Raw genomic sequence first — 15,409 nt, 5'->3', positions numbered from 1 at the left:
CACGCATTCACGAATCTACTCTACCGATCTACACGAGAATTCAATTAAAAAGAATGGTAGCTTGATGTTGATGATCGGAGGGGGACCAAAGATTCATGCCTAAAATAGACAACCGGGAGAATTACATTTTCACGGGGTAAAACGTCGGGATACCGGGCTACGGACCCGTAAAAGCTGAATTAGGGCGTGGCATGTAAAGTCAACCACTCCCTTTTCTCACCCTACGTCCAACCGTCTCCCCCTCGGAACATTCCAATTAACGCAGGGCTCGTTAACGGCCAGACGGAAACGTTTCGGCTGTCCCTTCCGGCATCGAAGTCACCTGGACTCGCGGAACTCCTCGCAGAAACCTGGAAACCCTTTCGAATTTCAAACTTGAAAGCACTTAACCTTAACTCTAAAACTGACTTTTAATTTTCTCCGTGGAAACTCTATAACCTATTCAGATTTCCAGCGAGTTGTAATTCGGTTTACACGTTACATAAACGAATTTCCCCGGTAATCTTTTTAATAGTGCAAAAGAATTTAGAAATAGGTCACTTCGATCTATAGTGTTAAACGCAAATTTTGCATAAATTAAGGAACTATTATATTATGTTGTCACGTGGGGTAGATCCAGCAGAAAACTGGAAAGTGAGAAACATCTTATTCGTTCTGTGATTTTAGACGGATATTTTCAGTTTCCTGTTTGTCGCGAAGGTTTTTAGGTTTATTAATCATTCTTTCACTGATATTGAAGGTGAATCTCGATTAACCAGTTAACTGTGTTCGACGAGTACACAGGTCATCTTAAAACTCTTAATAGTGCTGACCTTTTCAACGATGGATTATTTTTTGAGACAAACGTGCAATTCGTTTCGCTTTAGTTTTTCGTTAGGATATAATTTAAGTGCATTTGGCATGCATTTAACGAGTATACACTTCATTATTTGATTTTATTGCGCGCAAAAGGAGAGATTTTCCACACTTAACTGGTTAATAAGGAATCTACGAAGAAAAATATTCATTCTAACGTTTAACTACTAATTTTTCGAGTTAAATCCGAACTGATCCGATTCCCGGTGTGCCCTAGGGGGTTGGTACTGAATTTCGAAGTTCGTAATTGTTCCGTGTCGGATCGAATGGCGGTTAGTGTTATGAATTCGTCTCGTCCTTCATTCGCGTGAATTTTATTCGGCACGTTTATGGTCGAGCGTACGAACGCGTGGATCGATATCAAAAGACACATCGGTCGGATTCAAGTTCATGGTCGTTCAGTCGGAGGATCCGAAAAGTGGGAGACTTCGGGACGAGTCCGCGGGGTCGTTGTCCTGCGAGGAACAACAAGAGGTGAACCCGGTGAACCCGTGATCGGGTGAAAAAATTATTTTGAATATCCACACAGCAGAAGAGAGTCCGTTGACTTGCGGCTAAGGTCGTGTCGTCGTTGGGAAAAATGTGACGTCGGTTCGAAATCGTTCGTTGAAAACCTGTTAACCGATTGCGAGAGGAACAAATTACCTGGCCATTCACAGCCGCCTCTATCTACGCGACAAAGAATTCCTTAACGAACGGATTGAAAGACAAACACTCGTTAAAACTAATTCAAGCGGCGACTGGAAGATTATTTTAAAGGCGAAGCGTATCTTTGCGGCGCATCTTCTTCCGCGGCGGGAACTTCATCTTGGAAACAGATTTAGGAGTATATAGATAATTGTCCATCAAGTAGAACAAAATGAAGCAGAATGCGATATATCGCTTCTCGTCTGTTATCAATGACTTGCCAGCTGATTTCTATGTATTTATGGGAAACTTCGAGACGCGATATTACAGAAACGGTAATTGTATTCTAATTACCCTCTTGGAACGTTGAATTTTCATTTTCTGGTTGCATTCTTGAAACCTTGAATTTCTATGAAGATTCACAGTCGACCAATGAAATTTGTATTACGTATCGATTAATCCTTTCAACTCGCGACATGACTCAGTCATTTCGTTCTATATAGAGAATGATGATCATGAGTCCTCGGTACTCTTGAATTCAAACGAAATTCGTCTATTATCAATTATTTTTCCCTTCCTTTTCTCCAATAAATCATTAACAACGCAGTTAATTCAAACTCACCACTTTTCTCAATAAACCAGTAACAAAGTTAATCGAAACCCATCCCATCACTTTTCAATGAATCATTAACAAAGTTAATCCAAATTCACCCCTGTTTTCAATAAATCATTAACGCGGTTAATCACTAAACTCACCCCTATCTTTGATAAATCATTAACCCTTTGCGGTCCGAAGTGCTCTTAGTTTCTCACTTTGAGGTTCACGTCGACGTTAGTTCATTCAATTGCAGCTTCATATGACGCATTTATTTATTCAAGAATATTCGGGAGTCATTGAAATATTACCTTCAAATGGTACTAATTGTGATACTAAAATAAATATAGAAAAAATTGTTAAAACAGGTAGAGATTGCAATAAAACATGTCGAGTTTGCCTCGACATAGGACTGCCAAGGGTTAACAAAGATCCCACCTCGCCCCTTCCCTCGATAAATGATTAACGACAAACTAGTCGCATCGATCACAGTTGCGAAATAAATCGTCGGGCAAGGGATTAAAAGAATTCGCGATGATCGCCGGTGAAACGGACGGATGAAGCGAATTCCGGGGGTCGCGAGGCGGGAATCGACGCGCGCGCCGAGCTGTTGCGATTGTGCGCGAGGAACGATCCATACGCCCCGTGCCCTGTGGGTATGACAACCGCGTTTCTAAGGTACATGCGGAAACACACGGTTGGGCCACGTATACGGAGAGATTCTTTCCCGTGACATTGTTACACGCGGACGACGCCGTCCACCCGGCCAATCGTAACACCCGGAGAAGAACCCGATGACACGTATACAGCCGCGCCACCCCCCCGTTGGATCGGCGGAGGATCGATCATCCTCTGGGATTTATTAAATTCATGAGGGCAATTTTCTCAGGGCTTTAGCTGCTTATAGTTAACTACGCCTTCAACCTGCGACTGATTATTGTCGCTCGAGGGCAAAAACATCGCTTACAATCACCCCCTATCTCTGGATCGTTAGTTACTCGATAATAATTTCGTCGTTGACGATCGTTCCGTGCCACGTAGATTCGTCTTGCCTGAAGATAGATTCACGTGTGTTCGCGATGATAATTAACGTGTCATGATTTATGCTGGCCTCTGTTAGCGATAATAGGGGTTGAGAAGTTAATTCGAGATTTGGAAACTTTTGGGGTTTGTTAGAGGATTTTTGTGTAGGTGATACTTCAACGTGTTTAGGTGAAATTAGAGATGTTCGAGAGTTTATATGATTTGAAACGTGTTCTTTGGGTTATATTGGGGTAGAGATGTTGAGAGGGGTTGAATTGTTGAATCTTTTAGGGTTCGGAGGAACCTTTGTGTGGATGATTTTTAGTTGAGAGAATGAGATTCGAAGGGTTATTAGTAGATTGTAGTAATTCTCGATGGAATTTCGTAAAATGTCCAACGAGTGATCAAAAGGCAGATGATTGTTAAATGATCCCCGAAGCATCGTCAGTTGCGTCGAACCTCCCGTTTCCATTTCCAACGGCCAATTTGTAAAATAAACAGACACACATTCTCCGAGTTAAAGGTTCCATTAAATGAGAACATCAATTAAACCAAATTAACTCTTTCAGTTATTATGTTCCGCGAATCGGAATTTACTATAATCATGTAAAATCCGCAATGTGGTAATTACTGGACTGCGGTTTTTCTGCATTTATAGTACACGCAACTGTTCCGAACTCCGTATTCCGTTCAAATTCAACCCAGTCCGAGAAACTTTATAAAGAGATCTTCGTGAAACTTCAGCTGCGATTCCACCTTCTGGTTAAATGATACGAAACCTGTCTTTCGCTTTCGTAAATGAAAGTAAAAGGCTGATGCCAATTAAATTGTATAATGTATTGAATCAAGTACTCACTGACAGTGGCAATTGCAGTGTAAAAGTTCAAAGATATCTACCCATAACCAAAAGATATGGCTTAGGTCATATATTTCTCTAATTTAGTTTAATACTAGAACTTAAGAAGCACTTAAAGCATTTAAATTATCCCTTTAAAGTTCCTTTATAAAAACTATGAGCGAACTTATTAAGATTTCTTAAAACTAAGTGTTCTATAATTACATTATACATACAATGTTTTATTAATTATATTATCATTAATATATAAACAACACTGAATTTATTAACATTTCAATTAGTTTATATTTCACTTCAAGTATTACGAAATCAGCTTTTCTGATGATTTCTTAACGCGTATGTACCTTTGCAGTTCTAAAAGAAATTAGAAATTGTCATTTTGTCCCAGTAGTTCTAACACTAAAATATCTGAAACAACTGATCTCTCTTTAAAATTTTGACTCGAACCCCTCACAATTATGAACACACGTTGCTAGAACAGGGGTTGAAAGTTGAAAACGAAACATCAATGGACAACTAACACTTGCGCACACGAACGAAAGTAAAAGAAGAAACGATTGTGATAATCCAGTGGTGAAATTGATGAACGACCCGGTGTTTCGCTATCGTTAGCCGGATTCCCCGGCTGTCGAACCGTGGAGAAAACCGCGGCAGAAAAATCGCGGTGTCGCAATTACAAATTCGTTCTGGTTTCACTGGCGGCGGGCCTGAGAAAAAGAGTTTTTCCGCGGCTTCGATCCCCGTGAGGCCGCCTTTCATTTTCCGCAACCGTTTATTGCCCGATCCGGGCGCAGCGGCCCGCCGGTTCCCAAGAAAATCCCGTAAACGTGAGAAACGCCGTTCCCATTTATCATCCGACGCGTAAATACGAAAGCAGCGGTTACGCATCGGCTTCTGTTTTCATAAATTCACCGCGCGCGCATCACGTGGCTAACTATGAAATAAAAATTTCAATTTATCACGCCCGTCCACGTTTTTCTGCCTTTATTTTCCACCGGAATATGTCGACACTTCGCGTTCGCCGTGGTATAATTACCTGAGCCCCATTTCACCTCGCTGTCATCCATTTTTCTATTAATATTCATCGCGATCGCTTTGCGTATCAAGGATTCTACAGGATTCCTGTTTTTTCAGCCGATTAACCCTTTGCCATGCAAACACTCATCAACTACCATCTACTCGAAACAGTTTTTCTCAGTAATCAGCAACTGAGAAATTAAAATTCTTAATAATTGCTCCACTATCTTTCTTATCTCATGTATCTAACAAAATTCGGTTTGCTCGGTCGTCAAAAGAATCAATGTCCCATTTTCTGTAAAAAATGTCACCCGAATTCGGGTGACGTGGCAGTCGAAGTGTTAAATATCGGAACAGAAACTTCAGATTCTTGTGCGATCCTCGTACCAATCATCGACCTGTGTTCATTTTATAGTTCACTCCAATTGAAACTCATTGTACAGTGTTATAGAAGTTCTTTCTAAATGAAGTTTAAACAAACGCGTGGAAACTTCCTGTCTTAGCTCAATTTGCAATATTTATTCGTTAGAATATGAACACGTTGAAGAGTACAGCGACAAAATCTCCCAATGTGTTCGAGGAAACTGAGATTTTCCTAAATCTTTTAGAAATTTTCGAATTTCGAGAAGTTCCATCAATGTTGCAGCTTCTGTAATTTCTTGTGATCTAGTCCAGCGGTTTCAACGTTGCTCGAAGCACCTGGAATTCAAACGATCCGCTAAAAATCGGAATTTTCGTAAACACCCGTCGTCTCGGCTGACGTTCTCGCGAGGACGTCGGGAACGTCTTGATTTTCTTGACTGAATCTGTTTGCTCCCGAGCTAGAGGTCGTCTCTCGTGTTTACACGCCGACAGATCAGCCAGTTTTCGGAGAAAGCACGTCGATCATGATCCCGGCGAGATAGTGGCGTGTTTCGAAACCGTTCGATGACGCCGCGGCGATCGAGCCGAGAAATCGCTCGGGAAAATATTGTCGGTTCCAGCGAAACGAATTGCAGCGTAATCTCTCGCGTCGTTGTCAAATATTTCACCTTGTATTAGTTCTCGTAACATTTCCATCGATGTTCGGATAATTCTCTGTTTATCTTGCAGCCGATTCCAGCGATTCGTGGAATATTTGGATCTATATAACTTCTCGCGATCTACTGTATTAATAATTATAACTATGTAGTTAATAATTATTTCTTTGCACAAGTTACCTTGGACATTCGTTTTAAAGGTCTTCGATTTTAATTTATCAGAGTAAACCAGATCAGTTCAGATGAAACAGGAGAAAACTAATAGGTAAAACTGAGAATGAACGGTTTTCCATAGATTTCTTATTAATTAGACTTCAGTACCAGTAAGAGGAACGATTAAAAAACTTGGAAACCTTCGTATTGTTAGCAAGAAACTGAACAGTGAGAAATATTCCTTCCAAATCCCTATTTGTCCAGATCTCGCAATTATACACCGTTTAGATGACGGAGCTTGATTAAGGAATATTCACAAATTACGTAGCAAAATATGTATTAATTTTAAAGTTTAATATATCTGACATATCAATGTTAGATATCTCATCATCCAATCTATATTTCCATTTTATTATAACACATACGAACCATTAATTTACAAGTCGAAGCAAATTTCTTGCTATACTCTAATAATAGCGAGTAATTTCGAATTCCAATAGTCAAAGCATCAATGTCTTCAGCTACCCACCTATCAATCCAACGCGTTGACACTAAATCTTCCATCGACATCTCCGTAGACGCGATTCCTCGATCGAACTTTGTACTCTTCGAATTAGGGTCTAATCGCGACGCGTGACGCCTAATGGCTCCGATATCACGTCACGGAGCTTTTCGTTGCTCGTTATATGGAATCGCATTGGAAGCCTGGATTTTCCCAGAGGAACTTATAGCGGCGCGAGGTCTGAGAAATTTGGAGTCAGCTGTAAACACAGAGCGAATAGTAGTCGATAAAGGAAATCGTTAAAAGATAATGGACGATGAAACTGCGTCGCGTGGCTCGGAAAGTTCGAAGAAACGATGATTCTGCGGCTCGAGTTCGCTTATGGCGAGCGAACGATATTCTTCCATATTCTTCGCTGATCTCGCCGTTTCGTGGTTATTATGTAATTGTTAGGCTGCGGATGTTGATGATAGATAACGTTTCCATGGGTTCATCCGTGGAAGAGTTTCGGACGCGAGCTGGTTCTCTCTGTTGCAGACTTCTGTATAGATTCGAAGAAACTCACGCATGACAGGCGTTGATAAGCATATTGTCTAAACATATGTTAACATTTTCACTTTTCCGTAACAAACGTTTGCTCCGCTAGAACAAGCACGCGCGCTTCCGCTCATTCATCTTGAAATATCATGTTGCTCGGTAGGAATCTAATCCGAACTCATATTCAATTCTAATTTCCCTTCGAATCAGTGAGAACCTGCGACTTTTCTTCGTTGCTATGATTCATCGAATAAGTATCTATTTTTATAGATTTCGGAATACTGAAGAGATTCCATCGATTTTCTCAGGGTCGAAACCGAACCGTTACGCTTTCCGCGTGTTTCTACATTGTTTCAGCTTTGATTGACAAAATTGATCACTTGATACTATTTATCCCTTTGCGCTGTTATGTCGAAGGTGACTCTTCGTCTTCTTTGTAAAGATATATTTCAAATATATGATACTATGTTATTTTCAATGTTATTAGTAAGAAGAGTCGTACACTGCTCTCTAAAAATCTACTTTTCCAAATGCATTTCAAATAAAATGTCATAATACAGAAATACTGAGGGAAAAATGCAACAAATTCGGAGTGCAAAGGGTTAATCATTTCTTAGATCCATTGTCTTTTCAGTAATTGTTACTTTGACTCATCCGATAGTTTTAGTGTTAACACTAGAACTACCGATCACTTAAACTGGCGTTTACCAATTTCTGTACAAAAACCATAAGCGTTTATTAAGCCTTCAAGTGAGTTGTACTTCAGTTTTGCTATTACCAAATTAGTTTCGTTAATAGTTTTCCATAAAAGTATCCGTACCTTCTCAGTAATTGTAAAAGAGACCAGAAATAAGTCAGTTTGAGTCAATGAGTCTAATAGTTCTAGCGTTAATACTGAAATTCGATGAATTCGATGAACTCGAAGCAAAATTCATCGTTCCATCGTACCGAGTTCCTCGACAGAAGGATCACCGAGTGATTCCGCTGTGCGACCGGAAAGGCAGACGGAGACGCTGGAAAAAAAGGCGAAAATGAGCAGGGGGAAAAGAAAGAGGCGCGTGTGTCACCGGTGGTCACCAGCCAGCAGAGGGTGGCCACGGTGTGTCACGGGTGGGTAGGTCCAAGGTTGTCAGGGCTACGACTCTCGAAACACACTAACCGACCGCCATCTTTGCTTCTCCTGCGTGCTGCGTGGGTGTATCCGAGCGTGGAGAGAGCGGGGATGAAGGGGGTTGGCGGGACCGGAGGAGAGAGGGAGAGAAAGCGCGAGGAGATGTTAAGAGAGAGAGAGAGAGAGGGACGGAACGACGCTGCTCGAGCAGAGAAAAAGAGAAAGAGAGAGAGACAGTCGGAGATACGGGGAGAGTGGTGGGGGTGGCGGAAGATAGGGACAGACGAAAAAAGGGGAACTGCCGAGGGGAGAGATGGAAATGTGTCGAGGGTTGGAACAGACCGCCCTTGCCGCGGGGGAGGATCCGTGAGTTATTGTTCGAAAGTGTCCGAGGTGATTAGAGAATTCAGGAGGGGATGTCGATGGAAGATTCTTTTTACCATGGTGTAGACGTTAGGAAAGGGGATGAAGAAGGTTGTTCTTGGAAGTGTATTATTTTAACACTTTGACTGCCATGTCATCCGAATTCGGGTGACTTATTTTACAGAAACGTGGACGTTAATTTCTTTCATGACGTGTCGAACGAATTTTGTTGGATATATGAGATATAAGAAAGATAGAGCAATTATTTAGGAGAATCTTGATTTCTCAGTTTCTGATTAATAGAGACTGTTTCGAGTACATGGGAGTTTTGATGAGTGTTTACGTGGCAAAGTGTTAAGGTTGGACGTTGGACGAGACTTGGAGAAAGGGGTGTTTTGGTCGGATGGAAGAGGTAATGGAATTGGGGTTGGTTTAGTTACTGCTCGTTTTAGTCACTGATGAATGAAGAATATCCGAATAATATGTAACAAATGTATCCATTATTACTTACTGAAACATTAACCCTTAGCACACCTGATTTTCCAATCTACCAACTCCAAGACATTTTTAGTCGTGATGAATATGAAAAAATAACATTTCTTAGATTTTTTGTTTGTTCTTAGGAAAAGACTTGCGTGTGCAGCAAATGCAATAATTATAGGGTAGTTTTCTCACTTTTGATCATCGAAATGTTTAATAATATAAGTGGCGCCGTAGAGCCTACAAAGTGCAAAGGGTTAACCCCTACAACGAGTGCGACTCGAAGATTTTCAACGTGATTCAACTATTGCACTTAAAAGGAAATATAGGCATAACATGCTTAGAATTGTTCTCTTCTAAATGATTAATGACAAAGTAGCCGTATCGAGTTGAGAAAGAGTTCACAGGTCAGAGGGTAAAGGGTGAGTCAGAGAATGAATATAAAACTTCGATATATTCAAATATCCTCGAGACTGCCCAAAGAACACATCAGAATTGTATACACCAACGGAATAAATCCATGTCAGCAACGTTTGCAGCGTGCAATAGGTATTGTAAAATACGTCGATGACTCGTGAAGAACCGTGAAACGCGAGGGGAGGAGAGACAGAGCGGATCGTTCAGAAAGGGGAGAGCCGCGGAAGAGATAAAACGGATCGTGGAAAGAGACGGTGAGAGACCGAGCGGTGGGGCGTGGGAAGGAGGGGGGAGGCGACCGTTGGCTGGGGGGCGGTGGAGAGGGGAACGAGATAAAAGCTCGGACAGATGAGAGGCGGCCAATGGCGAGGATCTCCCCCACCACTGGTTCAGCGCAGCATCCTATGATTCGTAGGCGGCTCGGAGTCGGCGGAAGTGCGCATGTACGCCCTCGATGGACTGACTGACACTGCTCCCTTTTCCACGGCCCTCTGCGACACACCGGGCTCTCCCAGGGGGTGCATTGCGGATGTAGGGCGTGGCGGCTGAGCCCTTCGGAGCCCGGCAACCCTTGCGCTGCTCGCGTACGAAAATAGCACCGGGAGAGAATTTCGTAGTGGAGGATCATTTCGGTGAACCCGAGGATTCTAGAACGCGAGGAGTTGCGAGGATTGATTGGTCGTGGGAAATTATCGTGTGAGACGCGCAGTGAGCGAAGGTCGGGGGATTGAAGAATTGCAATGATCGTTGGAGGATTGGGAAATTAAAATCATTGGAAACTTGGAAGCTTATGGTCGTTACAGTTGAAAAATGTGGAGTCGCGAGGTTGGATTGGTAGAATTAATTGGTTGTGGGAAATTATTCTGTGAGAAGTGAGCGAAGATTGGGGAATTGAGGAATTGTAATGATTACGAGACTGAGATTATGATCGTCGGGGGATTAGGAAATTGGGATTATTGGAAACTTGGAAGCTTATGGTCGTTACAGTTGAAAAATGTGGAGTCGCGAGGTTGGGTTTATGGAATTGATTGGTTGTGGGAAATTATTCTGTGAGAAGTGAGCGAAGGTTGGGGAATTGAGGAATTGTAGTAGCTGGGAAGTTAAGGGATTGTAATGATTGCAAGATTGAGAGATTGTAATCGTTGGATTAGGAAATTGAAATCATTGGAAACTTAAAAGCTTATAATCGTTAAATAATCGAAGATGAAGTAACACTTTTAGTCGAGTTAGATACGATGATCGTGATTTCTAAGAAGCTCTCCATCTTCCGCGTAATCATTTCGAACGATCACAATCTAAGAAACATCGTCGATTCTTCTCTGAACTGTTCTATCAACGCGTTAGCCGTCGAACGATCATTTTCAGTGGAAAGAACGACATCCGGTCGCGAGACAGAATTTTTCAAATCGATTCATTGCGTTCGATCTCTCCGGGGCCGGTTGACCGGTTGAAAGCGCAATTTCCGCGGAGAGGAAAAAATAGAAATCGCAGTTTTCGTGGTTCACGGAGCCTCGTAACGATCGCCCGTCCCCCCTGTGATCGGCGATCGTTAGAAATGGAAAGCACCTGGATTTCCACCTGCCGCGACACACGAGAGCCCGTTCCGAATTTCACCGGGTTTCATGCGGCGACCGATATATTCCTCGAGCGCCGGCCGGAGGAATTTTCGAGGCGAAATTTCACGAAACACTGATAAACGGCTACCCGCGATCGCAGATAACCGATTTTTGTTCGGATCTCCGACGAGTGATAAAACGCTGACTGTTCATCGCGTGACGAAATTGCCGTCGTGACACAGAGGACACGGGAAGAGGAAGTTGACAAAATTGATTTATCAAAAGTATCCAACGACGGTCGATAGTGTTTCAAAAAATCGACTTTCTGAATAGAAAATGTCTCAATTGTGCCAGACAATATACTTGAATCACAAGATGGCGTTTAATTTTCAACCTTTAGATTTTTTAAATTTAACAGTTTCAATTCTACCATTGTCTATTTCAAAATGAATATTCATCATCTCCAGAATCGTGTTATATTAATATAAAATATTACACAAAGTTCAATTTCATGTTACTTAATCAAAGATTAGTTCAACTAAGGGCTAATTACAGTTCACTGAATCTTCCGTACAATTAAGAACGAACAATTTCCGATTTCGAAATCGACCGAAGATCTCTTTAACCGCAGAGCGTAAACGGACTCGGTAACCGATTGAAACGCGAAAAAAACCTGTCGCGCGAGGGAAAACAGGTCGCAGAGCCATAAATCGCTCGTGTCGAATTAATATCCCACGTTTGACGCGCAATCGCTCGGGCTAAACGCGAACGCAAACCGCAAGCTAAGTTGACCCGCTCGAAAACCCGTTTGGCCCGCGTGATTTACGCGCATGAATAAAGTCACCTGCCGGCAGGTAGGTGCGTTTGTCACAGAAGCCACGCGGGGGAACAGGTTCATTCGAGACCGCTCGTTCGCACCTGTTCCTCGTAACTCCGGCAACTCACCACCAAGGAACAAACTCGTCCGCTAAACGATTCTCGCCGATCTCAGCTGATCGCCTTACGCTGAACTCGGCATTTAACGGTTGAATCACTCACCGGTGAAATCTGTGAAACAAACGGAGAACGGCGCAGCGAATCGATTGATAAAATTCCCCTGAAATACAAATGCAAATCAAATCGAACGTAAAGAAGCTTGTTCCAAACAAACATTTAATACCAATCAGCCACATTAACGATAAAATCTTTAAAAATCCGAAATTTCGAATTAACCGATTCTCCCGATAACAGACTCAATTAATGTCTAATAATAAGTATACTGATCTTGTCAAATGATGCATAACATCGTGATTCAATTGAAAACTCACGTCGTTTGTCTTTGACACTAGAACTAGAGCATCTAATAAAAATTGTAACAATTTTCAGTTTATTTGAGTATTCGAAGTATCCAAGTGAAACTAAATTCGAAATCATTTCCAGTATTCAATGAATATAAAGTATCAACCAATGCGACAGCAGGAAGCAGATTTCAAGAGAAATCGAACAAGCACGAACTCGATCGCTTTGAATTCGAATTTAATGTTATTCTTTTATCAATTATTACACTCTAAAGCAAAGATTGATATAGAGTACGCCTCTAACTCTGTTCTGTTCCTTAACGAATTATTAATAACGAAGTCGCATCGATCGTAGCTGAGAAATGAATCGCAAGGCAAGGGGTTGAATCGATAACTCTCTCCCAGAAGACACTTCGCTCCGCGGAACGCGACTCCGCAGGAAATTAGGCAAATTATTGAACCCGTTTATCTCGCGGATCTTCGGTGTATATCTTACGCGCGCATAAATCGTCCATGAAGCCTACTTACTTTTATCGATCGCGTTGTTGTTCGCGAGCGGACGAGGATCGCCGCGTTATCGCCGCTAATCGGACTCCCTTTTTTTCCTGCTCCGGCCGTGTATTTTCGTTCCCGTATCAGTCTCGGAAGTCAGCCGGCTCCAGTGTCGTCTCCAGGATCCTTGGGGACGTTTCCAGACGCGTGTAAATAGGAGCGGATTGCGGTCAGGCGTGCGTCGCGCGAGGCCGCTGATAAGTGTCATTGTCCCAGAGCCGGCGGCGTTCTTTTGCGGTCGTCTATCAGCTTCCGGAATACGGCGGATCTCCGTGACACGATCGTTTAAATATCAAATTTACAAACAATACGCCATTATTGTCGCAAGACGGAAAACGGTTCTCGCCTGGAAAACGGGCCTGGAAACGCTGACGCCATTGGCAGTTTGCGTTCGTCGGTCGACTGTTTCGTGGAAAGTTGATAATGAAGTTTTGAGAAAATAAAAAATCTATATGTATTCGTATTTTTCTCCTTTCCTTGAATTTGCCGTAGATAATTGTGAATTATTAATAAGTATCTGTTCATTGATAAATTCCTACAAATAAACCACTTTGACCTTTCTTTTTGGCTGACAGACTTTTGTTTCTTTTTAGTTTGAGTTTACCTTAAGGTGGTCACAACAGTCAACAGTGGCCATTAATATTTGGATACATTCCTTATTAATTAATACTGATATAATAGATTATCTCTTTGCATTCGAGGAAGTTTATTCAAATAAACTTTTGTATTTATCATTTAACTTTATATACTGCATCAATACGTGGAATATTGAAAGGAAATAGCTTTCCCTAATTTATGTATGATTTCTTGATAAATTCATTTTAGAAAATCTTGTCTACGTCTAATTCGACGTTACAATATTATTAACTCAAGTATCTTGAATATCACGAGTGTTTTCAATTTAGAAGCGTCGGTCATCACTGACATGGCGCTTAACGTGGTAATGATTTACCAAGAGATGTAAAAATTGCTGGTTCATCTTATCCTCTATTTCGCTATGTAACAATTGATAACGGAGAAATATTATATTATTCTGAGAACAAAAGAATGAAGTGACATTTCAGTTTTGTAACTTCCATTCGAGAAGTTCCGATATTGGTTATTAAAGGGTTAAATTAATGTTACGCGAGTTCTGGAATTCTAAAATGAGATATATTGTTGATAAGCTTACAGCTTCTCAGTTTCATTGAAAATGGGTTTCGATTGAGTCTCGATAAGTGTTCTCGTACGTTGAAGATACTATCATGAATGTCAATTCTAATCGCCTCTTTTCTGTTTCAGTTACACTTAAGAGCGGACACGACCACGGACTCAACGAGGCTCAAGCTGATGTAGCATCGCCGCCATCTAGCGTAAGTTATTTTTTAATCTCATTATCGTCGTCATTAATCTTTCAAATGGAATACCTTAGAATCGGAATTTCGATGAAACTCCAAATCAATGGACACAGTTACGGTGTGCTGGACATTTCTTTAATCCCTGTATTACAATCATAGGTGCAATGAAAGTGTACAATATAGTTTGTTGACAATATTCGGTACGTCCTCCCCGTCCAATTTTATCCGAAGAGAGCTGTGTAGCAACAGCAGGCTTCAAGGATCAATAGTTTGAACACTGATAAGCTGATAGCAGTGGCGTGCCTCAAAGTCATTGAACTCGTCTTTGAACTTGGGTGGGATCGATATCCTTAAAGAAAAACCTTTACAAAAATCCCAGTAACCTCTATTCCCATTACACCTTCTTCCAGCACTCTCCGTCACTTTTCATTTCTAAACAGATCGATCGAATTCAAACTAATACAAACCCTTTATTACGTTATCCGAAATCTTCGTTTGAACGTGGTCCGAGCTTCCATTCGCTAAATACGTATATCAAATACATGTAATTAGAATAACATATTATAATATATAATACACTATATCACAACTAATTCGCTACAAACATACCTCGCATTAACCCTTGCACTCGGAAGTTTCTCACTAGAAATGTTTCACATTTTTTGACATTTTTACATTGAGGAACAAAGCTACTTTATTCCAATATTTCTCAAATTGCATTATACTAAGTATAATATTAAATATCAAATTTTATAGTTTTACTGCGTCAAATCAGAGTCGCCTCACGAGTAAAGGGTTAACCCTTAGCACACCAGGTTGTTTTGTAATCTACCAGCAACTGCAACTAATTTTTATAGTATTCCTAGCGAAAATGAGAAATGCAACATTTCTTCGATCCTTTACTTTCCTTAGTACAAAATTCGGATGTGTGGAAAATTGAATAATTTTAGAGCAGTTTCTTTAAGATTCATTCAAATATTTAATATTATAACTGGTGCAATATTTGAGCCTAGAGAGTTCAAAGGGTTAAATAAGGGTTGAATTCTGACGTAACACTAAAACTACCGAGCAGTTAAATCGACTTTCTGAGTTTCTTCTATAGAAACTCCAAGAATGCATATATCGAGACATC

General features: G+C 41.2%; 1 protein-coding gene across 2 annotated transcripts in view; it reads left to right on the top strand.

The window, feature by feature from the left end:
- Positions 1–15,409, top strand: part of LOC116432177 (uncharacterized) — a 77,993-nt gene that overhangs the window by 55,228 nt on the left and 7,356 nt on the right. For both annotated transcript variants that reach the window (XM_031988678.2, XM_031988676.2), the window contains exon 2: positions 14,222–14,292. In XM_031988678.2, the coding sequence (XP_031844538.2) occupies positions 14,222–14,292 (71 nt within the window). The remainder of the gene's footprint in view (positions 1–14,221; positions 14,293–15,409) is intronic.

The sequence above is a fragment of the Nomia melanderi genome, chromosome 11 (genome assembly GCF_051020985.1).
Source record: "Nomia melanderi isolate GNS246 chromosome 11, iyNomMela1, whole genome shotgun sequence".
In the NCBI taxonomy this organism is placed as follows: Eukaryota; Metazoa; Arthropoda; class Insecta; order Hymenoptera; family Halictidae; genus Nomia; species Nomia melanderi.
Note: the sequence above shows the minus strand (reverse complement) of the source record. Positions and strands in the feature narration are given on the sequence as shown.